The 26,220-nt window shown below is 47.4% G+C and overlaps 1 protein-coding gene across 1 annotated transcript in view; it reads right to left on the bottom strand.

Annotated features, from left to right (window-relative positions):
• Positions 1–467: 467 nt before the first annotated feature.
• LOC119962414 overlaps positions 468–26,220 on the bottom strand; it is a 32,257-nt gene continuing 6,504 nt past the window's right edge. The window contains exon 2 of the mRNA XM_038790372.1: positions 468–1,891. Coding sequence (XP_038646300.1) covers positions 603–1,891 — 1,289 coding nt within the window. The 3' untranslated portion in view covers positions 468–602. The remainder of the gene's footprint in view (positions 1,892–26,220) is intronic.

Genomic DNA, 26,220 nt, shown 5'->3' with positions numbered 1-26,220 from the left:
CTTCCTCGTGCCATATACAATCGAGTCAATGAAATTTCCCCATGGAATTCACTGCTTCGTTCGTACACCAGCCCCTGGGTAATACTCTACACTGTTCATGCAAATACGGCTGCAGTTGCCAACACGTATGGATTGCCCTGGAGGCTCCCAGATACTGTCACAAGCAACCCGGGCGAAAAATCCTAAAACCGTCCCTCTCTGTGCTTGACCTCATTTCCTTCCGTTTGTAAAGTAGTTTTAAGGTGTGGAGGTGAAAGAAAAGGCTATTTGGTGGGGTGGGATATGGTTGGCAATCTGAGGTCGGGTGATGAAACCTCCAGGAATATATCCCACAAGAGTTGGCGAGTCGAGTGCAGAGCGTATTCCCCACAAAACTGTCAGGGGTGTAGAAGTAAAGCAGTCCTCGGCCCATCACACAAGCTGCAGACATTAACATGAATTGAAATAAAATTAAACACATATAAGACTGATGTTTAGAACATATTGTACTACAATTCAGCATCCAATAATATACAAGTTCTAAAATTCATGTCTTGAACGTTCAAGGGATTTCAGCTCTAGGGCGTGGTCTACAAATCCTGCTCCCACACTGTCTCAGTTACTTAAGATTCAAGATCCAGAAACTGTCGTTTCCTTTTCCTGTTGGTTAGAACCTCGGCTTTTGGCGGGGTTTCTATACTGCGGGAGCCGTGCTTTACTGCTATTCTACTCTTGAGATTCAATGACTCCCAGCAGCTTTCATCATCTGATATGTCCTCGAGTTCTAACAGCATCTGCAAGTTGACTTGCTCGGGTTTCAGGTTGTAAAAGGAGTGATCATTGGGGAATCCACGCGGAACACTGGGAGTTTCAACGCGGGCCAAGGGCATCGGCCTCTTGGCCAACGTCAGTTTAACAGTGGCACAATGTTGCGTCTCCAATGCAGAGAAGCCAGATTTCCCCTCCTTTGGTAGGGCCTCCTCATCCACGTTCCCGTTTGCCCTTTTCTGCCTCTCCTTGTTCCTTCCTTTGTTTTGCTCGTGAAAAGTTGGAGCTTGCTCCTGTTCTGGAAGGTGGCCACTCAACGCCGGATGGTCAAAGAGTTCAAAGTCAAACATCATCACTGCATCTTCAAACGTGAGCATCATCAACTTCTTCTCACAATCCTCATTTATCAACTTCTTCTCACAATCCTCATTTTCGTCCGTTGAGCCAACGCCATCCCCTTTTCCACAGCCCCTCTCAACTTCTTGGTCAGAGCTTTGGGCTTGGTGATGCCCAATGGGATGTCGTCTCCTGTTCTCTTGTGACAGGTCATCATCGCAGACTGTAAGGTTGAGAATTTGGCCTGTGGCAGGTTCAGATTCAAGTGTCTCAGATTCGGGGACAACATCAAGGTCGTACTGTGTTGGCGCATGGTGGTACTGCTGCTGCTTGCTGAGGGAGTGAGCTACTTCGGCCTGCACTCCTTGAAGGACCTGAATTTCCTGAGATTGATAGTGTTGGCTCTGCTTCCAGTCCAGCTGCCGGAATTGCTGCAATGGCAGGCAGTGTGCATTGGCGTTGCCCAGGGATGGCAAGGGTCCCTGGGGTTGACTGGCTTGGCTGCCTGATGACCTGGGAGCGTAAACCGCATTCCGCACCTGGATGGGCAGCGTGGTATAGAATGTCTGACTCCCTTCATAGACGGTAACGGGCGGCTGCTGGAATCGAATGCTGTGCTCGGGAGGTGGAAGCAGGACATAAAGAGAGAAGTGAAAATCGGACGCCTGAGGAACCGCCGTTGTCAGATTCTGAAGCGTGAAAGGCACCGGGTTCGAATATCGGGGTAAATCCATTCGGGTACTAGGCTGCTCTAAGCTGTTCATTTGTCCCAGATCATAGAAATAATCGACTGGATGTATAGGAGGCCCTGCAAAAGGTAAAGAAATAAGAATCTGATTGTTATCGCAGTGTATGTATAAATGATCTTACCCATAGCTGGAATAGAGAGTGTGAAACTCTGCTTTTTACTTCCATTTGACTCCATTATTGAGCCTGCAAGGCTTTGAGGGTTTGGCCACTCTACCAAGTTATGTCAAGCTTTTGAAATTATCGGCCAGTTCCCAACTGAAGGATTGTGTGTGGCTCTGGAAGGCCTTGGGAACGGCACAGAATGGATATCAAAATAGAAGATGGGAGTTTTCTCCTCAAAGGAGAGGAGGTTAACAACAGCAACAACTTGTGTTTATATAGCACCCTTAATATAATAAAATTGCCCAAGTCACTTCACAGGAGCATTATAAAGCAAAAGGTGACACCAAACCTCATAAGGCGATAGATAGTAGGGGAGATGGCCCAAAGCGTGGTCAAAGAGGTAGGTTTTTAAGGACCCAAAGAAGGACAGAGAGGTCGAGAGGCAGAAAGGATCAGGACCTGAGTAGCTGGAAGTACAGCCACCAGTAGGAGCTTTATCAAAGGCACCAAGAGTATGAGGGGTTTTGATAGAGTAGATAAAGTTACAAATATGGATAGGCTTCTGGTTTTGACCGGGGTTAAATTTGCAGGAAGGCACACCCTGCTAGAACCAATGTCAGGGGCTCGAAACACTTCTTGGGCAAGTATTCCTTCCTGGCAGCACTCATAACACAAATGGGCCCATCAGCAATAAGACAGACTATGTTAAGGGGATGGTGAGGTAGTCGAGAATTGGGCCACCTGCTGCGAAAGAAGATTTATAACTAAAAATAATGAGGACAGAAACACCTTTAACATTTAACATTTAGGGCAGGAGGAATTGAGACATTTCAATCCCAGAAATGCCCAGGGTGTGGTCAATCGGTGTTTTAGGTGTGATTCAAAATTCCATTGTGAACGTCTGGTGGCGGCATGTAGGTGGAGCTCGCACATTAGGTGACTCCTACTAGAATTTTTGGACTTTTATGCCCGGTCTCAGTGGTAGTTTTGGATGAGCTGGTGTGGGAAGTCATAAGGAGGTTGGGGAATGTTGAAATCCCAGAAGAAAGATACTGGAAAGAAGGGGGCGAGCAAAATGGGTCGCTGGTGAGTGCTGCTGAGAGTCCTGCAAGAAGAAAGATGATGGGGGCTGGGTCGTCGGGTGGGGCCATCCCCTTCACGGTGGAAACTCTGACCGAGGTGATGTCGGTGCAGTTCGAGAGGCTGTTTGCCAAGTATTTGGAGATGCTTTGGAAGGAGATGATGACCTCACTAAAAGAATGGGTGGAGGAGGCGATTGCCCCAGTAAACGTGGCAGCGATGAAGACACGACGGCGGTGCGGGAGCAAGGAGAGAAGTTGAAGGGGGTGGAGGAGGTTCTGTCGCAGCACAGCGACCAGTTCACCTCAATGGGTGAGGAGCTGTGGAGGGTGGCGGAGGCCATCAAAGGCCTCAGAGCCAAGGTGGAGGACCTGGAGAACAGGTCGAGGCGGCAGAATTTGAGAATCTTGCGTCTGCCCTAGGGGGTGGAGGGCCCGAGGCTGACCGAGTACTTTGCAAAGTTGTTTGCTGAGTTGATGGGGGAGGGGGAATAACCCTCCTGCTACAAGTTGGACAGGGCACATCGGTTGCTCAGGCCGAAGCCTAAACTAAATGAGCCACCTGTTAGACGTTTAGCTGCTGTTGTATAAAGAGTCAAACGTACTGCTCCTTTTACAAACACCTTTATTTCACTTGAACAGACTCTGCACAAAACTCTATCCTCACATCACCTGACACAAAGGCCACCTGACGCCCCATTACATATCAGTGTCAATTATTGGATACTTAACATAGATGAGACAAGTAATTGGAATGTCTCTTAACCCATTACTTAACAGTCTCCCCTTCCTTGGAGAAAAATAATTAGGTGAAAACAAAATTACAAGGAACTCAAAAACACACACGCAATTTCCCCCCTTCTTTTTTTCTTTTTTTTTTGGAAGAAAAATAAAAGTCACAGAAACAGGCGCCCTTCATTAACAATATCCAAAAGTTTCTGTGAACTAGCCTCACTTTTTGTAAAACAGTCTGACAATTGATAGCTACTGTCGACCTATTTAATTTTTGCTATTTCCCCTCTGTCCAACATCTGCTTCAAACTTGCGATGTCTATCCTTAACCTTTTTTCATTTGACACTTTTTGTAGAGTGCACATTTTCCCACAGGATTTATTGTCAATGTGACAGTCAATAGGTATATTACCATTCTTTGTGTTATTTTTCATTTTTGACAATTTGTGAAAACTTGAATAAAAATTATTTAATAAAAAAATAGGTATATTACCCAAATCCTCTAATCCCAAAACTTCTGTCATATGTGAGATATATAAAAGGCCATATCCACCGCCTCTACAAGGCTTAACATCTCAGCAGCCAAAGTGTTTTTGACCACTCTCCTTATTTTCTTTGTTTCCCACATAAGAGGGCAACATTTACCATTGTCCCCAAAAGGAAAATTATAAAACCTCCTGCGCATAAAACCCCATCACATAAATTTGCATAGGATGCATCACTATAAACTATGAGTTTCAAGTGCCTAAGGTCACCTAAAACCGGGAACCTGAAAACACACTCCTGCATTTGTAGTTTGGCCAACGCTTTATTTGCTCTTATTATGTCTTCACTTTGGGATCATTCATTTTTGTACTCAACTCTAAAACATCACGTCCAGTCTGGTCTGTCTACCTAACCAATTCAGTTGCCCAATTAAACTTCGCAGTTGCTCTTTTTCCAGCTTCGAAACCATTGCGTCTTTTTGTGAAACCCGGCCACGACTAATTGCTATTGGGCTGATGCTTTCCAAATAAGATTGCAGACGTAAAGTTGCCCCTAACTTAGTCTGTCTGATTTCCAGTCCAATATATTTAAATGCACCGGAAGCCTGACTTCCAACCCTGAATTCTTTCCTCAAACCAGAGATTACAATAGCTTCAAAATCACTAGTCCCACCCCACAAAAAATCATCGAGATGCATCATAAAGATGCCAGAAATATTACTTTTGTAGTGCCAGTAGAACATTGCCAGATCTCCTTTCAACTGACAACAGCCTAACTTTAACAAAACTGACCTTACCGAAAAATACCAGACTCAGGTGCATCATTTAATCCATATACACATTTGTTCAACTTCCAGAGTACACCTTCTATGTTGGCTGCCTCTTTAGGAGGACGGAGAAAAATGTCTCTCTGGAGCTGATGGCCCTGCAAAAAGGCAGCTTTTATATCTATAGATTTGCATTCCCATGCCTTTGTGGCTAATAAAGCCAAGAAGATCTTTAAAATAACCTTTCCTGCCGTAGGTGAATCTACCCTTAAATCCTGATCTTCTAAGTTTTCTTCAAATCCCCTTGCCACAAGCCTGGCCTTTGCCTTATAAGTTCCATCCGAAAGAACCTTTTCGTGTAAATCCATCTGTGGGATAGAGCTCTTTGTCCCCTATCCGGTATGTCCGTGTATACCCGAAATTCACTCCAACTATGCAGTTCTTGCTGTTTGGCATCTTTGATAACTTTTTCATCTAATTTACTGGAAGCCACCAAAATCTCACGTGCATGTGGGCTTCTACTCCTAATAGTATTCGTAGTCTTACTCATATTCCGAGATCTTGATAAACTATGTCCCCTCTCTCACCTGATATCTTGTTCTGCACTGCTACTGCTTGATCTTTCCCTTCTGCTGTGGGATGTCCTTTCAATAGTTCTCGACATTTTCCTGTGGACCTGTTCATTATCCGATGTACTCTTTGAACTGGCACTGCGTTTCTGTGCCCTCCATTTTTGAACTTCGTGTTCCCAATCCATTGTCTTGACACCCTCCCCTGAATGCTGTACATTCAACCAATGTTTATACTTTCCAGTGGCCTTCCCTGCTCTACTAATAACAGTTGCATCCATCCATTTACTAGACCCTTCAGGCAAGTATGTCACTTTTGTACCAACTTTTGGCAGTTGTCCTTTCAGAAAAATGGCCTGTTCTAATTCATCAGAAGTGTTCTGATCCTCGACAGAAACCCTGTCTATATCAGGTAACTGGTCCTCATAGTTCTGTAACACGTGCGTACCAGATGACTCTGGTTCCTCGTCATGTCTATCTGATCTGTCTAAATTTGAAAATTTGTAATCTGTATCTATTATGCTTGATGAATGTACCCTAACAGTTTGATTGCCAATTTGCAAAATAATTGTTTTGCCATCTATGCCTATGATCTTCCCTGGGCCTTTCCATTCATTAAAATTGTCTCTCTTATAGTATACTATGTCCCGTTGCTGAAAAACGGTATCTGATGGCCGTACATTTTGTCTTAAAGCTCTGTGAATTCTTTCAGAGACTTCTGCTTCCAAAAAAGTTTTTCTACTGCTATGTAATGCATTTAAATGCTCAACAAAGGCAGAGCTAATTGTAGTCCCTTCCCAAGCTGGAGGTTGGTCATCTAAAATGGACGGAATTTTAGGATTTCTACCAAACACTAATTGATAGGGACTATAGCCCCCAACCATCTGCAAAGAATTATTTGCATGTACCTCCCATGCTAAAGCTGAATTTAGCTTGCAGTTTGGTCTATCTGCCAACATGTTTCCGGAGCATGTCATCTATTACCGCATGGTTTCTTTCATACACACCATTACTAAATGGGCTTTCCGCAGCCGTATTCATAACTGTGATATTCACATTTTCACACATATCCCTAAACTCATCATTAGAAAATTCTCCCCCATTGACCGTAAGGAATTTTGCCGGTGGGCCCATTCCTTTCCTATCCATTTTTCCACGATTTGATCCACAATTACTCTTTTCTTTACTTCGTACAATCATTGATTGACTAAATCTGGTTGCTAAATCTACAAAATGCAAAATAAATATATTATTCGCTTTATCCCAGATCTTAAGGTCCAAGGCCATAATATCGTTAAAATCCCTGGCCAAAGGTAGGGTTACTATCGGTCGTGCTGGTGTCCTTCTGTACTTCCGACAAACTTCACAACGATCACTAACCTGTTCTATCAGTTTAGTATAGTCGTCATCCCTTACCCCTGCATCTTTTAATAAATTTTTCAGCCTCCGAGGAGACAGATGCGCAAATTGCTTATGCAGTTTTAATACAACAAGCTTTTTATCAGCTAAAGTCCCATTTTCAACTGCCATTAACACATCCTTAACAACTCTACTTGAAATATTATTTGTCAGTAATGGAATACAATAGTGTCCTGACTGTGTAAATTGTAAGTCCACCGTCCTTCCAAAAACTGTTGCCTTATCCTGTTCCATATCCAGTTTCATGTGTGCTTTCTTCATCGACGGTCTGCTCAGAAGCAAGGGTTATTGATACAACATTCGTGCTAGTGAAATGATTCACTCCGATAATATTGCAAGAGATCACCACTCTTTTCAGCGACTTTAGAGTATTATCATCCCCAAACCTGAAACTTGTGGAACTTTCAAATTCCTTAACCTTGTTACGATTTTCAGCATTCAATGAGTCCAGGTAACATTTTAACCAGTCAATCCCACACAGTAGATGTGCAGCCACTGTCCAATACAGCACAGTTGAAGGATTCTACAAACAACACCCTCATTACCGGCGTCACCCTGCTTGTTAATAGGACAATGCCTTCTTTCTGGTCACTATCTTTTTCCTCTTCTGACTCTTCTGTGTCATGTGTCGCTTCAAACACTATTATAACGTGTTGGACAGTTGAAAGCATAATAGGAGTCACATCGAAAACATCATTTTTATCATATCCCGGGCATTTCTGGGGTTCATCTTCCTATTGTCGGTTCTAACTGGGTTTCTGACTTCATAATTTCCTTGTCTTGGTCTCCTTTTATAGTCTTGGAACCTGTTTGTAGCCGTGTGATTTCGCCATCATGTTAGTAGTGCATATTCTGCTTTATTGCAGACTGACCTATTTGGGTCATCAGAGCCATCGGAATCAAATTTTTCCCCAGAAACCTTTTTTAAAGCTTCTGTCATCTGATCGAATAAGGTATCTTTATCCGCAAACTGAACTCCTGTCAAAACCAGGAGTCTATCCATGTTGCTCACTCTCGCACAGTCAAGTAATTTAGAGGCCAACACAGACTGTGGAAGGTCCAAGTTGTGTTTCTGCAGCCTTTTATAGAGTCTGCCAAATTCCATTATATAGTCTTTCATGGAGAAATCCTCTATTTTCCGGAACCTATCAAAATCCGACCATGCTTCATACGTACTTAACAAGTCACCCTTTTTATAAATCTTATCCATATAACGTAATAGAGTCTGCAGGCCTTCTTCTGAGTCTAACTCTTTCAATTTCAGCTCAGAAAACACTTTGTTCGGATTTTACAGTCATAAGGTAGAGAAAGAGCCAATGCCATACCTCGTTTTCTCTTTCCCAAGGCAGTTACCTTAGTCCACATAACTACTGCACTTCTCCATTGGCCGTATGATCCCCTTTCAGAAAATAAGGGGGGGGGGGGGGTAGTCATATCCGGTCATCTTTATCCTAGGTTCAGCCATATATATTCTTTTTTGTTTTCTTCTCACTCACTCCTTGGTTTGGTCTGGAAAAGTTGAATCTTTCAACCCTTCACATTTGCACAGCAACCGTCCTCTGCTACCATTTGTTGGACGTTTAGCTGCTGTTGTATAAAGAGTCAAACGTACTGCTCCTTTTCCACAAACATCTTTATTTCACTTTAACAGGCTCTGTACAAAACTCTATCTTCACATCAACTGACATAAAGGCCATCTGAAGCCCCTTTACAAATCAGTGTCAATTATTGGATACTTAACATAAATGAAACAACTAATTGGAATGTCTCTTAACCCATTACTTAACACCACCAAGGCGGTCATAGTCTGCTTTCACAGATACCACGTGAAGGAGAAGGTTTTGAACTGGGCAAGGCAGAGACGAGATGTGAAGTGAGAAGGCGTTGAAATACACATATACCAAGATCTGACAGCGGAGTTGACCTTTGGATGGATGAAGGCGGCATTGTATGGCAGCGGAGTGAGATTCGGAGTAGTCTACAATTCGAAAGACTTTGATTTTGAGGCGGTGGAGGCGGCGAAGACGTTAATTAAGGCTGGGACTGAGATGAGAGTTGGGATTTGGACTTGGTTTGTAGAGGTGGGAAATATCTTTCGCACTGAGGGTTTTCTATTTGGATCAGGGTTTTGTTTCTATCTCTTAAATGGGGGGTCAGTTTATTTACATATGGTTTTTTTCGTGCAGTTCTTTTTTTGTTTCTTGATTTGACAAAGGTGGGTTTTGGATGTTTAGGGCCGATTACTGAGGAGGGATTGAGGAGGAGTGGGGGGCACTGGCAGCGGTCACCACACTAGCAAACAAAGGTTGGCTAGCGATTGGGAGTGGGGGGGGGGGGGGAAGAGGGGTTGCGGTAATTGGAATCTGGACTAGTAGGTTTCGATGGACCTGGTAGGTGTGAATGATGGGGAGAGGGGATTGACACTGGGGGAGGTATTTGCAAGAGGAAGTGGATGGGGGGATTTTGGGAGGGGGTCAACGGTCACAAAAGGATGGGGTGGGTCCGACCAGATGGGACGGGGCCTGGAGTAATGGTCATGGTGGATAGGAGGGAAGCGATGAGACACCCCCAGTCAGAATGGCGATGTCGAATATGAGGAGGACTGGTGAAGAGAGCAAGAGTTTTTTGCGCATTTGAAGAGTTTAAAAGCTGATGTGGTGATGCTGTAAGAGGCCCATCTGAGGGTAAAGATTCAGCTAAGGCTTAGGAAGGAGTGGGTGAGTCAGGTGATTCATGGGGGTATGATAGCAGGGCTTGTGGGTGATGTTCTTGGTGAGCAAGCAGGTGAGGTTTCAGATGGAGAAGGTGGTGGCGGATCAGGGGGGCAGGTACGTGATTGTAATGGGTGCGTAGGAGGGGAGGCTAGTGGCGCTCCCAATTGGAATGATGGGGGTTTGTGAATCTGCAGTGACGAAGAAGGCCATTCGGACCATCGAGTCTGCACCAGCCCTGGAAAGATTACCCTACTTAAGCTCACGCATCCACCCTATCCCCGTAACCCAGTAACCCCACATGACCTTTTGGACATGAAGGGTCAATTTATCATGGCCAATCCACCTAACCTGCACATCTTTGAACCGTGGGAGGAAACCCACGGAGACACAAGGAGAAAGTGTAAACTCCACACAGACAGTTACCTGAGGCCCGAATTGAACCCGGGCCCCTGGTGCTGTGAAGCAGCAGTGCTAACTACTGTGCTACCGTACTGCCCTGAAAGCTCCTACATAGCTTTCACACCACAAATCCATTCTTGCTATTCCATACTTACCTTTTCAAACTGGGTTTTCTCACTTGCGAGCATTAACTGGTAAGTTAAAAGACCATTGGCTGATTTCTCCTTTGAGGGGGAGAGCCGACTGGAGGGGATTTAACCTGAGGATCACCACACCTCAGCCATGGGGAAGGGTGAGAAGGCGGGGCCTTGATAAATAACCTCAGCCGGTACAGGAATTGAACCCACGCTGTTGGCCTCGCTCCATATCACAAACCAACTGCCCAGCCAACTGAGGTAAACCAGCCCTGGTTGAGCCATTCTCTGGATACCCATCAGTTTTTAGAGTACCCAATTATTTTTTTTTCCAATTAAGGGGCAATTTAGCGTGACTCAAAGGTACGACTGTGATACCAAAGGACAATTCAATGACAGATGGCACTTGAATGACAAGAAAGTGTTGAAACCTGTAGTCATGCTTGACAAGCCATACCAATTGGGAAGCAATCCAGATAACGACCGGACAACAGACTGCAGCACAGTGTGTGCAACTCAACTATCATTCAAGGTTAGGGCTGTTGCATGGTCCTCCTGGAGGATGTGGGAGGTAAGGGACACCACTAGTGTCCCCATTGACTACACCTGTGGGAAGTGCACTCAACTCCAGCTCCTTGGAAACCACGTTAGGGAACTGGAGCTGGATGAACTTCGAATCATCCGGGAGGCAGAGAGGATGATAGAGGGGAGTTTCCAAGGTTCAGGACAAGAGTAGCTGGGTTACAGTCAGGTGAAGGAAAGGGAACAGGCAGACAGTGCAGTGAGCCCCTGTGGGCATTCCCCTTCAAAACAAGTATACCGTTTTGGATGGGGGGAGGGGGGGGGGGCTCTACCAGGGGAAGGCCATAGCGGCCAGGTTTCTGTCACTGAGCTTGGATCTGTGGCTCAGAAGGGAAGGGGGGAGAATAGAAAAGCGATAGTGATAGGAGACTCAATGGTTAGGGGAACGGATAGGAGATTCTGTGGTCGCGAACGAGACTCCCGGAAGGCATGTTGCCTCCCGGGTGCCAGGGTCAGGGATGTCTTGGATCGAGTCTACAGGATTCTTAAGGGGGAGGGGGAGCAACTATAAGTCGTGGTGCATATTGGCACCAACGATATAGCTAAGAAAAAGGATAAGGATTTAAAAAGTGATTTTAGGGAGTTAGGTTGGAAGCGAAATAGCAGGACGAGCAGAGTAGTAATCTCAGGATTGCTACCGGTGCCACGCGCTAGTGAGGCAAGGAACATAGAGTGAGTGCAGTTGGTGCAGGAGGGAAGGTTTCAGATATGTAGATCATTGGGATACCTTCTGGGGAAGGTGAGACCTGCACGTGAAGTATGGGTTGCACCTAAACTGGAGGGGCACCAATATACTGGGCGGGAGGTTTGCTAGAGCTCTTCGGGAGGGTTTAAACTAGTTTGGCAGAGGGATGGGAACCAGAGCTATGGATCAGAGGATAGTGGGCAACACGGTAGAATAGTGTTGCGGCATGGGTTGGTACCTGCGACTTCGATGTTGTGGTCATTTTGGAGACATGGATAGAGCAGGGAGAGGAATGCTTGTTGCAGGTGTGGGGGTTTAGATATTTCAGTAAGCTCAGGGAAGGTGGTAAGAGAGGGGGAGGGGTGGCATTGTTAGTCAAGGACAGTATTACGGTGGCTGAGAGGACATTTGATGAGGACACAACTACTGAGGTAGTATGGGCTGAGTTTAGAAACAGGAAAGGAGAGGTCACCCTGTTATGGGTTTTCTATAGGCCTCCGAAAAGTTCCAGAGATGTAGAGGAAAGGATTGCAAAGATGATTCTGGATTGGAGCGAAAGTAACAGGGTAGTTGTTATGGGGGACTTTAACTTTCCAAATATTGATTGGAAACACTATAGTTCGAGTACTTTAGATGGGTCCGTTTTTGTCCAATATGTGCAGGAGGGTTTCCTGACGCAGTATGTAGATAGGCCAACGAGAGGCGAGGCCGTATTGGATTTGGTACTGGGTAATGAACCAGGACAGGTGTTAGATTTGGAGGTAGGTGAGCACTTTGGTGATAGTGACCACATTTCGATTACGTTTACTTTAGTGATGGAAAGGGATAGGTATATACCTCAAGGCAAGAGTCGTATCTGGGGGAAAGGCAATTATGATGCGATGAGGCAAGACTTAGGATGCATCGGCTGGAGAGGAAAACTGCAGGGGATGGGCACAATGGAAATGTGGAGCATGTTCAAGGAACAGCTACTGCGTGTCCTTGATAAGTATGTACCTGTCAGGCAGGGAGGAAGTGGTCGAGCGAGGGAACCATGGTTTACTAAAGCAGTTGAAACACTTGTCAAGAGGAAGAAGGAGGCTTATGTAATGATGAGACGTAATGGTTCAGTTAGGGCGCTTGAGAGTTACAAGTTAGCTAGGAAGGATCTAAAGAGAGAGCTAAGAAGAACCAGGAGGGAACATGAGAAGTCTTTGGCAGGTAGGATCAAGGATAACCCTAAAGCTTTCTATAGATATGTCAGGAATAAAAGAATGACTAGGGTAAGAGTAGGGCCAGTCAAGGACAGTATGGGAAGTTGTGCGTGGAGTCCGAGGAGGTAGGAGAGGTGCTAAATGAGTATTTATCGCCCGTATTCACACAGGAAAAAGACAATGTTGTCGAGGAGAATACTGAGATACAGGCTACTAGACTAGAAGGGCTTGAGGTACATAAGGAGGATGTGTTAGCGATTCTGGAAAGTGTTAAAATAGATAAGCCCCCTGGGCTGTATGGGATTTATCCTAGGATTCTTTGGGAAGCTAGGGAGGAGATTGCTGAGCCTTTGGCTCTGATCTTTAAGTCATCTTTGTCTACAGGCATAGTGCCAGAAGACTGGAGGATAACAAATGTTGTCCCCTTGTTCAAGAAGGGGAGTAGAGACAACCCCGGTAACTATAGACCAGTGAGCTTTACTTCTGTTGTGGGCAAAGTTTTGGAAAGGTTTATAAGAGATAGGATGTATAATCATCTGGAAAGGAAGAATTTGATTAGAGATAGTCAACATGGTTTTGTGAAGAGTAGGTTGTGCCTCACAAACCTTATTGAGTTCTTTGAGAAGGTGACCAAACAGGTGGATGAGGGTAAAGCAGTTATGGATTTCAGTAAAGCGTTTGATAAGGTTCCCCACGGTAGGCTATTGCAGAAAATACAGAGGCATGGGATTCAGGGTGATTTAGCAGTTTGGATCAGAAATTGGCTAGCTGGAAGAAGACAAAGGGTGGTGGTTGATGGGAAATGTTCAGACTGATGTCCAGTTACTAGTGGTGTACCACAAGGATCTGTTTTGGGGCCTCTGCTGTTTGTCATTTTTATAAATGACCTGGAGGAGGGCGTAGAAAGATGGGTGAGTAAATTTGCAGATGACTCTAAAGTCGGTGGAGTTGTGGACAGTGCAGAAGGATGTTACAAGTTACAGAGGGACATAGATAAGCTGCAGAGCTGGGCTGACGGGTGGCAAATGGAGTTTAATGCAGAAAAGTGTGAGGTGATTCATTTTGGAAGGAATAACAGGAAGACATGGTACTGGGCTAATGGTAAGATTCTTGGTGGTGTGGATGAGCAGAGAGATCTTGGTGTCCATGCCCATATATCCCTGAAAGTTGCCACCCAGGCTGAGAGGGTTGTTAAGAAGGCGTAAGGTGTATTAGCTTTTATTGGTAGAGGAATTGAGTTTCGGAGCCATGAGGTCATGTTGCAGTTGTACAAAACTCTGGTGCGGCCACATTTGGAGTATTGCGTGCAGTTCTGGTTGCCGCATTATAGGAAGGATGTGGAAGCATTGGAAAGGGTACAGAGGAGATTTACCAGGATGTTGCCTGGTATGGAGGGAAGATCTTACGAGGAAAGGCTGAGGGACTTGAGGCTGTTTTCATTAGAGAGAAGAAGGGTAAGAGGTGACTTAATTGAGGCATACAAGATGATCAGAGGATTAGATAGGGTGGACATTGAGAGCCTTTTTCCTTGGCTGGTGATGTCTAGCACGAGGGGACATAGCTTTAAATTGAGGGGAGATAGAAATAGGACAGATGTCAGAGGTAGGTTCTTTACTCAGAGAGTAGTAAGGGTGTGGAATGCCCTGCCTGCAACAGTAGTGGACTCTCCAACACTAAACGCATTCAAATGGTCATTGGATAGATGGGCGATAAGGGAATAGTGTAGATGGGCGTTAGAGGGGTTTCACAGGTCGGCGCAACATCGAGGGCCGAAGGGCCTGTACTGCGCTGTCATGTTCTATGTTCTATGTTCATAGTGGCTTGCACAGTTGCTTCACAGCTCTAGGGTTGCAGGTTTTATTCCCGGCTTGGGTCACTATGCGGAGTCTGCACATTCTCCCTGTGTCTGCGTGGGTTTCCTCCGGATGCTCCAGTTTCCTACCACAATCCAAAGATGTGTGGGTTAGGACACTAATTTACCCGTAGTGTCCAAAAAAGGTTAATTGGGGGTTACTGGGTTACGGGGATAGGGTGGATACGTGGGCTTGAGTGAGGTGCTCTTTGTAAGGGCCGGTGCAGACTCAATGGGCCGAATGGCCTTCTTCTGCACTGTAAATTCTATGATGATAGTGTAGCTGTTGAATGGGCAGAAATAGCATGCAGCAAATCTGTGAAGAAGGATAGACAGTTAATAGGGCAAGGTTGCACTCAGTGCGATGGGTTAAAGTGTGTCTGTTTCAAAGAAAAGAGTGTCAGGAATAAGGGAGATGAACTTAGAGCACGGATCAGTACTTGGAACTACAATGTTGTGGCCATTACAGAGACATGGGTTTCACAGGTGCCGGAATGGTTGTTAGATGTTCCGGGGTTTAGATGTTTTAAGAAGAATAGGGAGGGAGGTAAAAGAGGAGGGGGAGTGGCACTGTTAATTAGAGAGTGTATCACAGCTGCAGAAAAGGAGGTAGTCGAGGAGGGTTTGTCTACTGAGTCAGTATGGGTAGAAGTCAGAAACAAGAAAGGAGCAGTCACTTTATTGGGAGTTTTCTATAGACCCCCCCCCCCCCCCCCCCCCCCAATAGCAGCAGAGAGATGGAAGAATAGGGGAACAACAGATTGGGCGGCAGATCTTGGCAAGGTGCTGAAGTAACAGAGTTGTCATGGGTGACTTCAACTTCCCTAATATTGACTAGAACCTCCTTAGTGCAAATGGTTTGGGTGGAGCAGATTTTGTCAGGTGTGTCCAGGAAGGATTCCTGACTCAAAGTGTAGATCGGCCAACTAGGGGAGAGGCCATATTGGATTTGGTACTTGGCAACGAATCAGACCAGGTGTCAGATGTCTCGGTGGGAGAGCATTTTGGTGACAGTGACCACAACTCCTTGACCTTTACCATAGTCATGGAGAGGGATAGAAACAGACAGTATGGGAAGATATCTAATTGGGGGGGGGAGAAATTATACTGCTTTAGACTGGAGCCGAGGAGCATAAATTGGGAACAGATGTTCTCAGGGAAATGCACAACAGTAATGTGGGGGTTGATTAAGGAACACTTGCTGTGAGTGCTGGATAGTTTTGTCCCACTGAGACAAGGAAGGAATGGAAAGGTGAAGGAGCCTTGTATGACAAGAGAAGTGGAGCTTCTAGTCAAGGGGAAGAAGGAAGCTTACTTAAGGTTGAGGAAGCAAGGATCTGGCACGAAATCTAGAGCGATATAAGGTAGCCAGGAAGGAACTAAAAAATGGACTTAGGAGAGCTAGAAGAAAGGAATGAAAAAGCCCTGGCGGGAAGGATTAGGGAAAACCCCAAAGCGTTCTATATTTATATGAGAAATATGACGATGATCAGAGTGAAAGTAGGGCCGATCAGGGATAGTAGAGGGAACTTGTGCCTAGAGTCTGAGGAGGTAGGAGAGGCCCTAAATGAATATTTTGCTTCAGTATTCACTAGAGAGGTGGACCTTGTTGCTCGTGAGAACAGCATGAAAGAGGTTAATAGGCTGGAACAGGTTGATATTAAGGAGGATATGCTGGAAATTTTGAAAAGCAGCATGATAGATAAGTCCCCTGGGCAAGACGGGATATACCCTAGGTTACTATGGGAAGTGAGGGAGGAGATTGCTGCGCTGTTGACGATGATCATTGCGTTCTCTTTTTTTTAAAATAATTTTTATTGGAATTTTTTACAGAAAATATAAAAATATAACAAGTATAGCAACAAACAGTAATATGCAACTAACAGCCCCATAACACCCACAATTCCCCCCAAACCGTAACATCACATGTATCACACTCCCCCCACCCCACCCCCCACCCCAACAAGGGAACTTAACCATAAATTAAGATTAAATAAATCAAATTTAAATAAAATAAGCAAACATAATCAACGTCCCCCCCCCCCCCCCCGGGTTGCTGCTGCTACTGTCCCAGTACCCTATCGTTGAGCCAGAAAGTCGAGGGAAGGTTGCCACCGTTTAAAGAACCCTTGCACCGATCCTCTCAGGGCGAATTTGACCTTCTCAAGCTTAATGAAGCCCGCCATGTCGTTGATCCAGGTCTCCACGCTTGGGGGCCTCGTGTCCTTCCACTGTAGCAAAATCCTTCGCCGGGCTACTAGGGACGCAAAGGCCAGCACAACGGCCTCTTTCGCCTCCTGCACTCCCGGCTCTACCCCAACCCCAAAGATCGCGAGTCCCCATCCTGGCTTGACCCTGGATCCCACCACCCTTGACACCGTCCTCGCCACCCCCTTCCAGAACTCCTCCAATGCCGGGCATGCCCAGAACATATGGGCATGGTTCGCTGGACTCCCCGAGTCACCCCCAAACAACCTACTCATCCTCGTCCCAGTCATGTGGGCCCTATGCAGCACCTTGAATTGAATGAGGCTAAGCCGCGCACACGAGGAGGAAGAATTTACCCTCTCCAGGGCATCAGCCCATGTCCCGTCTTCGATCTGTTCCCCCAGTTCCCCGTCCCACTTCGTTTTCAGCTCCTCTACTGACGCCTCTTCCACCTCCTGCATAAACTTGTAGAAATCGGATATCTTCCCCTCCCCGACCCAGACCCCCGAGAGCACGCTGTCACTCACCCCCCTTGCGGGGAGCGCAGGGAATCCCTCCACCTGCCGTCTAGCAAATGCCTTTACCTGCAGATATCTAAACATGTTTCCCGGCGGGAGCCCAAATTTCTCCTCCAACTCCCCCAGGCTCGCAAACCTTCCGTCGATAAACAGGTCCCTCAGCTGTCTAATGCCCGCTCTATACCATCCCCGAAATCCCCCATCCATGTTCCCCGGGACGAACCTATGGTTCCCCCTTAACGGAGCCTCCATCGAGCCCCCCACTTCTCCCCTATGTCACCTCCACTGCCCCCAAATCTTGAGGGTAGCCGCCACCACCGGACTCGTGGTATACCTCGTGGGAGGGAGCGGCCACGGTGCCGTTACCAGGGCCCCCAGGCTTGTATCCCCACAGGACGCTCTCTCCATCCGTTTCAATGCTGCCCCTTCCCCCTCCATCACCCACTTACGCACCATCGACACGTTGGCCGCCCAGTAATACCCCGGGAGGTTGGGCAACGCCAGCCCCCCCCATCTCTACTCCGCTCCAAGAAGACCCTCTTCACCCTCGGGGTGCCATGCGCCCAAACAAATCCCATGATGCTGCTGGTCACCCTTTTAAAAATGCCCTAGGGATAAAGATGGGCAAGCACTGGAAGAGGATAGCGGCACCATGTCCCACCTTTTAAATTCATCCTCCATCTGTTCCACTAGTCCGGTGAAGTTAAGTTTATGAAGAGCCCCCCAACTCCTGGCCACCTGCACCCCCAGGTACCTGAAACTCTTCACTGCCCTCTTGAAGGGGAGCCTCCCAATTCCCTCCTCCTGATCTCCCGGGTGCATTACAAATACCTCGCTCTTTCCTAAGTTTAGCTTATAGCCCGAGAAGCCCCCAGATTCCGCTAACAGCTCCATCACCCCCGGCATTCCCCCCTCTGGGTCCGCCACATATAACAGCAGGTTTTCCTCATACAGCGATACACGATGTTCCTCCCCACCCCGCACCAGACCCCTCCATCTCCCTGACTCCCTCAACGCCATGGCCAGCGGTTCAATCGCCAGTGCAAAGAGCAAAGGGGACAGGGGGCACTCCTGCCTGGTCCCACGATAGAGCCTAAAATACTCCGATCTCCTTCCATTTGTGACTACACTTGCCATCGGCGCCGCGTAAAGCAGCCTCACCCATTTGATGAATCCCTCCCCAAATCCAAACCTCTCCAGCACCTCCCACAGGTACCCCCACTCAACTCTATCAAACGCTTTCTCTGCGTCCAGCGCCACCACTATCTCCGCCTCCCCCTCCACTGCCGGCATCATGATAACATTGAGCAGTCTCCGCACATTCGTGTTGACCTGCCGCCCCTTGACAAATCCTGTCTGATCTTCAAGAATTACCTCTGGCACACAATCCTCTATCCTGGTAGCCAGGATCTTCGCCAGCAACTTAGCATCTACGTTAAGGAGCGAGATCGGCCTATATGATCCGCACTGCAAGGAGTCCTTATCTCGTTTTAGGATCAAAGAGATCAGTGCCCGCGACATCATCGGGGGCAAAGCCCCCCCCCCCCCCCCCCCCACACCTCATTGAAAGTTCGCACCAGCGGGGCACCCACCAGGTCCGCATAATTTTTGTAAAATTCTGCCGGGAACCCGTCCGGCCCCGGGGCCTTACCTGACTGAAATTGCCCGATCCCCCTGACTAGCTCCTCCAACTCTATCGGCGCCCCCAGCCCCTCTACCAGCCTCTCTTGAACCCTTGGGAAACATAGCCTGTTCATGAAGCTCTCCATCCCCTCCCTCCCCCTCGGAGGTTCCGACCGGTACAATCCCTCGTAAAAGCCCCTAAAGACCCCGTTTACTTCTGTCCCCTTCTGCACTACATTTCCACCCCCATCCTTCACTCCCCCAATTTCCCTAGCCGCATCTCGCCTATGGAGCTGATGCGCCAACATCCTGCTCGCCTTCTCTCCATACTCATATACCGCGCCCTGCGCCCTCCTCCACTGTGTCTCCGCCTTTCTGGTGGTCAACGAGTCAAAATTGGCCTGCAACCTGCGCCGTTCTCCCAGCAACCCTTCCTCCGGTGCCTCCGCATATCTCCTGTCCACCTCCAGAAGCTCTCCCACCAGTCTCTCCCTCTCCTACCTCTCCCTCCTTTCCCTGTGGGCCCGGATGGAGATCAGCTCCCCCCGGATCACTGCTTTCAGAGCCTCCCAGACCATCCCCATCTGGACCTCCCCCGTATCATTGGTATCCAGATACCCCTCAATGCTTCTCCGAACCCTCTTACACACCTCCTCCTCCGCCAGTATCCCCACATCCAGGCGCCAAAGCGGGCGTTGGTCCCGCGCCTCTCCCATCTCCAGATCAACCCAGTGCGGGGCATGGTCCGAAATCGCTATGGCCGAGTACTCGCCATCCTGCACCCTCGGAATCAATCCCCTGCTCAGGACAAAAAAGTCTATCTGGGAATAAACCCTATGGACGTGAGAGAAAAAGGAATACTCCCACGCTCTCGGTCTCCCAAACCTCCAGGGACCCACCCCTCCCATCTGGTCCATGTATCTCCTCAGCACTTTGGCCGCCGCCGGTCTCCTACCCGTCCTTGAACTGGACCAGCCCAGTGTGGGATCCAGCACTGTGTTAAAATCTCCCCCCATGATCAGGCCCCCTGCCTCCAGGTCCGGGATGCGGCCCAACAATCGCCTCATGAAGCCAGCATCATCCCAATTTGGGGCATATACGTTCACCAGCACCACCTTCTCTCCCTGCAGCCTACCCCTCACCATGATATATCTGCCCTCCTTGTCCGACACCACCTCAGCCGCCTCAAACGCCACCCTCTTCCCCACTAGAATCACCACCCCACGGTTCTTCGCGTCCAATCCTGAATGATAAACCTGCCCCACCCACCCCTTCCTCAGACGGACCTGGTCCGCCACCTTCAGGTGGGTCTCCTGGAGCATAGCCACGTCCGCCTTCAACCCCCTTAGGTGGGAGAACACCCTGGTTCTCTTAACCGGCCCGTTCAGCCCCCTCACGTTTCAGGTAATCAGCCGGATCAGAGGGCAACCCGCCCCCCTCCCCCGCCGACTAGCCATAGCTTGGCAGATGTTCGCCCCAGGCCAGCACACCCCGCTCGACCCGTTCCCCATGGCGATAGCGCCTCTCCTCTTCCCCCCGGCCCCCATCGGCTCCTTCCTAGTCGTTCCAGCAGCAATCCGGTATCCCCCCCCCCCCCCCAGGCTAGGACCCCTCCTAGTCGAGACGCACTCTCCATGGTACTTCCGTGAGTCAGCTGACTTCTGCTGACCCCGGTGCTATGTCTTTTCATCCGACGTCATTTCGTCCAACGACACTTCGTCCACGTCTTTTGGTTCAACGTATTTTTGTCCGCACGTCTTTTGGTCCAACGTCTTTTTGTCCGATGATTTTTTTCGTCAAAGACTTTTTGTGACTTGTTACGTTTTTTTGTCAGATGATTTTTTTTGTCAAAGACTTTTTGTAACTTGACTTTTTGTAACTTGCTTATTAGCACTCCACTCCACCCCCCACATTAACTTTTTGTAAATAGAAATCTTCTCTAATGCACATAGCAAGGTATAATATGCAATAAAGGATTTTTATTACCGGTCTCTTTCCTTTAACGAGCCTCGTTAAAGGATAGTTATTATCGTTCTCTTTCCTTTAACGAGCCTCGTTAAAGGATAGATATTATCGTTCTCTTTCTTAATTCGCCCATCCCGAAATGGCAACGTTCATTGTGTCAACGAAGAGCAAAAGGAAGGTAGCTGATGGAAATAACTACATCTACGATTTTCATTCGAGCAGTCCAAACCTAGGAAAAGAATACTGGAGATGTGAGAAAAGAAGGCTGTGTTCAGTGCGGATTCACACGGTAACGGAAAACAATGAGCCGAAAATTATTTATTTCTCTAATGAGCACCTTCATCCAGCTGATGTTGATTCGTTAAATACTAGAAAAGCAGCTGCAGAAATAAAGCATGAAGCAGTGGAAAACATAGCAGCAAGTTCGCGTAGCATACTAGCGGCCAAGTTTACGCAGCTATCAGAAAATACCTGCTCTCAACTCCCTAGGTTGCCCGTCGTCTCAAGGACTATTCAAAGGTGCCGACAAAAAAATTCTGGATTTCCCGCTAATCCAGCGGCTAGACACGGTTTTGAAATACCTGACAAATATTGTAAACTTGACAATGGCGAACAGTTTCTGAGATACGATTCGGGCGCCGAGGATCAACAGCGCTTACTAGTATTCGCATCAGAAAGTGCTCTTCAGGATTTAGCATCATATCGTCATTGGGCATGCGATGGGACATTCAAGATTGTGCCACAACAGTGGTTTCAACTGTTCTGCATTCATGTACAAGTTAAAGGAAGCAGTTTTCCACGGGTCTTTGCATTACTGCCGAATAAAAGAAAGCAGACATACAAATTATTTTTTGACCAATTGAAAATTATGCAACCTAATGCAGATCCGATTGATATCATGGCAGATTTCGAAGTTGCAGTTCACAAGGCAATTAATTCATCATTCCTTAATTCATCTGTCGTGGCATGTTTGTTTCATTTGAGCCAATCTGTGTTTCGAAAAATTACCGATTTAGGCCTCAAAGAAAAAGACAATACAGACTCTGAATTCTGTCTAAAAATGCGATGTTTTTCAGCATTAGCTTTCCTCCCCGTTGAAGATGTCGAAGAGGCTTATGAAGATTTGATAGACGATGAAGAAATACCTGCTGAATTCATCGTTTACTTCTACTTGACTTACATAGGCATTCTGAGAGGACGTGGTGCCAGATGAAGGAGAGAAACACCTACATTCCCGACAGCTGTATGGAATGTTAATCAGCGTGTTCTACAAGATCTACCGAGAACAAATAATGCTGCTGAGGGGTTTCATTCTGCGATAAAGCGTTCGGCGGGTGGAGCTCATTTGAATATCTGGAGGTTAATCAAAACTCTGAAGGAAGAGGAAGTGTTCATAATAGGCAAAAAGACTCAAATTCTTCGGGGAGATCAGTCGACTTCAGGTACGCGATATAAGAAAATAACTGAACGCCTCAAAAGATTGGTCGTTGAATATGATTCTACAACAAAAATTGATTTCTTGAGGAATGTTGCTTACAATTTACATCAATTTTAAGTAACTTCGGGAATTTTAAGTAATTAGTAAACTTTTAGATTTTTTAACTGCATTTTTAGATTTTTTAACTGCATTTTTCAACTTGCATTTTACTTGCATTTTATCAATTACTTGCATTTTAGCAATTAAATTCACTTGCTGTATTGTACTTGCATTTTATCAATTAAATGGTTTTATACTGAGTTAATTTGTAATTGGATATTTGGACAAAAAGACGTTGGACCAAAAGACGTGGACGAAGTGTCGTTGGACGAAGTGACGTCGGACGAAAAGACGCGACACGGCTGACCCCGGCGGCTCCCGCCAAAACCTATCCCCTCCCGGCATGGGGTCATCCCCCTCTTGCCACACCTCCTTGGCATTGCTGCAGCGCGTGAAAGAAGACCCGTAGAGGCCCCGCCCCCACCGCAAGCTCCACCCCCCCTGCCCCGCAGCGCGGGAAACCAGAGGAAAGCCCGCGCTTTCACACTGCCACACCCCACCCTTCTGACGCAGTTCCCCAAAATCCAGTTTCCCCTCAATCCCCAGCCCCGTACAGAAGAGAACATATAGAACACAAACCCCCTACACTCCCCACCTAACCCACAACCATGCCCAACAAACAAACCCACCCGTAAACAGAGCAAACAGAAAAGCAGCATACATAACACACATGTCGAAGTTTAAAAAGTTGAAACAGTTGGAACAAAACAGCCACAGTGGAAACAACGCCGGCCAAGGTATGTCCCCAGGCCCTAGTTCGAGTCCAGCTTCTCCGCCTGTACAAAGGCCCACGCCTCCTCCGGGGACTCGAAGTAATGGTGCCGGTCCTTGTATGTCACCCACAGGCGCGCAGGCTGCAGCATTCCAAACCTGACCTGCTTGGCATGAAGCATCGCCTTTGTCAGGTTGAACCCGGCCCGCCGCTTAGCCACCTCCGCACTCCAGTCCTTGTAGATCCTCACTACCGAATTCTCCCATTTACTGCTCCTCTCTTTCTTGGCCCAGCGCAGCACACACTCCCGGTCACTGAATCGATGGAACCGCACCAGCACCGCCCTCGGGGGCTCACCTGCCTTGGGCCTCCTGGCCATCACTCTGTGCGCTCCCTCAAGCTCCAGGGGCAAATGGAAGGACCCTGCTCCCATCAACGAGCTCAACATTGTGGTCACATACGCCTGGAGATCCGACCCCTCCAGCCCCTCCGCCAGGCCCAGGATCCTCAGATTCTTTCGCCTCGTGCGAACGTCCAGCTCCTCCAAGCGGTCCTGCCACTTTTTATGAAGTGCCTCGTGCAACTCCACTTTCCCCACGAAGACCACGGCCTCCTCCTCTCTTTCAACGGCCTGCCGCTTCAACTCCCGAATAGACTCCTCCTGGGCCGCCTGGGTTCCAAGCAGCTTGGTCGTAGTTGCATTCATGGAGTCCAGCAGCTCAGCCTTCAGCTCAGCAAAACAACGTAGGAGCGAGGCCTGTAGCTCCTGCGCCCACTTCCACCAGTCCTCGGGTGTTGCGCCGGCCGCCATTTTGTTTTTCTTCCCCCTTTTTTGGGGGGACTTACTGCAGCCTTTTTCACCATATAGTGTGGGGCAAGTTCTTCCAGGCACCTTCCCCCACCGGGATGCGTAGAAACAGCGCCGTTTGGGGCCCTCGAAATGGCCCAAAAGTCCCTAAATAGCGGGAGCGCCGGCCGCCATTTTGTTTTTCTTCCCCTGTTTTTTTGGGGAGTTACTGCAGCCTTTTTCTTCTTCCCACTCCGGGTGAGCACCATATAGTGTGGGGCAAGTTCTTCCAGGCACCTTCCCCCACCGGGATGCGTAGAAGCAGCGCCGTTTGGGGCCCTCGAAACGGCCCAAAAGTCCCTAAATAGCGGGAGCTGCCGAATGTGCGGCTTAGCTCCGCATAGCCGCAACCGGAAGTCGATCATTGCATTCTCAATCTCCACTGGATTAGTACCGGATGATTGAGGGGAGGTGAATGTTGTTCCCCAGTTCAAGAAAGGGAATAGCGACATCTCTGGGAATTACAGACCAGTCAGTCTTATGTCTGTGGTGAGCAAAATACTGGAAAGGATTCTGAGAGATAGGATTTTTGATTATTTAGAAAAACATAGTTTGATTAAAGATAGTCAGCATGGCTTTGTGAGGGGGTAGGTCATGCCTCACAAGCCTCATTGAATTCTTTGAGGATGTGACGAGACACATTGATGAAAGTTGGGCAGTGGATGTGGTGTATATGGATTTCAGTAAGGCATTTGGTAAGGTTCCCCATGGTAGGCTCATTCAGAAATCTGGCTGTCTGTATACAGAATTGGCTGGCCGAAAGAAGACAGCGAGTGGTAGTGGATGGAAAGCATTCCGCCTGGAGGTTGCTGACCAGTGGTGTCCACAGGGATATGTTCTGGGACCTCTGCTCTTTGTGGTTTTTATAAATAACTTGGATGAGGAAGTGGAAGGATGGGTTAATAAGCTTGCTGATGACACAAAGGTTGGTGGAGTTGTAGATAGTGTCGAGGGCTGTTGCAGGTTACAACAGGCCATTGGCAGGATGCAGAGCTGGGCTGAGAAGTGGCAGATGGAGTTCAACCTGGATAAATGTGCAGTTATTCATTTTGGAAGGTCAAATTTGAATGCTGAATACAGGGTTAAAGGCAGGATTCTTGGAAGTCTGGAGGAACAGAGAGATCTTGGGGTATACGTATACAGATCCCTCAAAGTTGCCACCCAGGTTGATAGGGTTGTTAAGAATGCGTATGGTGTGTTGGCTTTCATTAACGGGGGATTGAGTTTAAGAGCCACAAGGTTTTGCTGCAGCTTTATAAAACCCTGGTTAGACCACACTTTGGAATATCATGTCCAGTTCTGGTCACCTCATTATAGGAAGGATGTGGATGCTTTGGAGAGGGTGCAGAGGAGATTTACCAGGATGCTGCCTGGACTGGAGGGCATGTCTTATGAAGAAAGGTTGAGGGAGCTAGGGCTGGTTTAGCTCACAACGCTAATCGCTGGCTTTTAAAGCAGACCAAGCAGGCCAGCAGCACGGTTCGATTCCCATACCAGCCTCCCCGGACAGGCGCCGGAATGTGGCGACTAGGGGCTTTTCACAGTAACTTCATTGAAGCCTACTCGTGACAATAAGCGATTTTCATTTTTCATTTCTCACTGGAGTGAAGAAGGAAGAGAGGTGACTTGATAGAGGTGTATATGGTGATGAGAGGCATGAATAGAGTGGATGGCCAGAGATTTTTCCCTGGGGTGGAAATGGCTGTCACGAGGGGACATAATTTTAAGGTGATTGGAGGAAGGTATAGGGGAGATGTCAGAGGTAGGTTCTTTACACAGAGAGTGTTGGGTGTGTGGAATGCACTGCCAGCTGGGGTGATGGAGTCAGAGTCATTAGGGACATTTAAGCGACTCTTGGACAGGCACATGGACAGCAGTAAATTGAAGGGGTGTAGATTAGGTTGATCTTAGATTAATTTAAATGGTCGGCACAACATCGTGGGCCGAAGGCTGTACTGTGCAGTACTGTTCTATTTTCTATGTTCAAACAGGTTTTTAGGGCAAAGGACACACAAAATCGATACCACAAGCACAGAAAAAAGACCAACTCAGATAATGAACATGGTTCAACCATTCGAACATTTGATGGCTTAGACTGATGACTTGTTGGCACTGTAACACACTACCACAGTGAAGACTGAGTACAGACTCAATTTGTGGACTGTAAAAAGTTTAAAACATTGTTGTACAATATCAGTACTCAATTACATATACAATGCTCTTACTATACACAAGTTTGGAAAAATCTCTAAACATCTTTAGAGA

Source organism: Scyliorhinus canicula, chromosome 2 (genome assembly GCF_902713615.1).
Source record: "Scyliorhinus canicula chromosome 2, sScyCan1.1, whole genome shotgun sequence".
Lineage (NCBI taxonomy): Eukaryota > Metazoa > Chordata > Chondrichthyes > Carcharhiniformes > Scyliorhinidae > Scyliorhinus > Scyliorhinus canicula.
The sequence above is the reverse complement of the archived record's forward strand: the minus strand, read 5'-3'. Positions and strand labels throughout refer to the sequence as shown.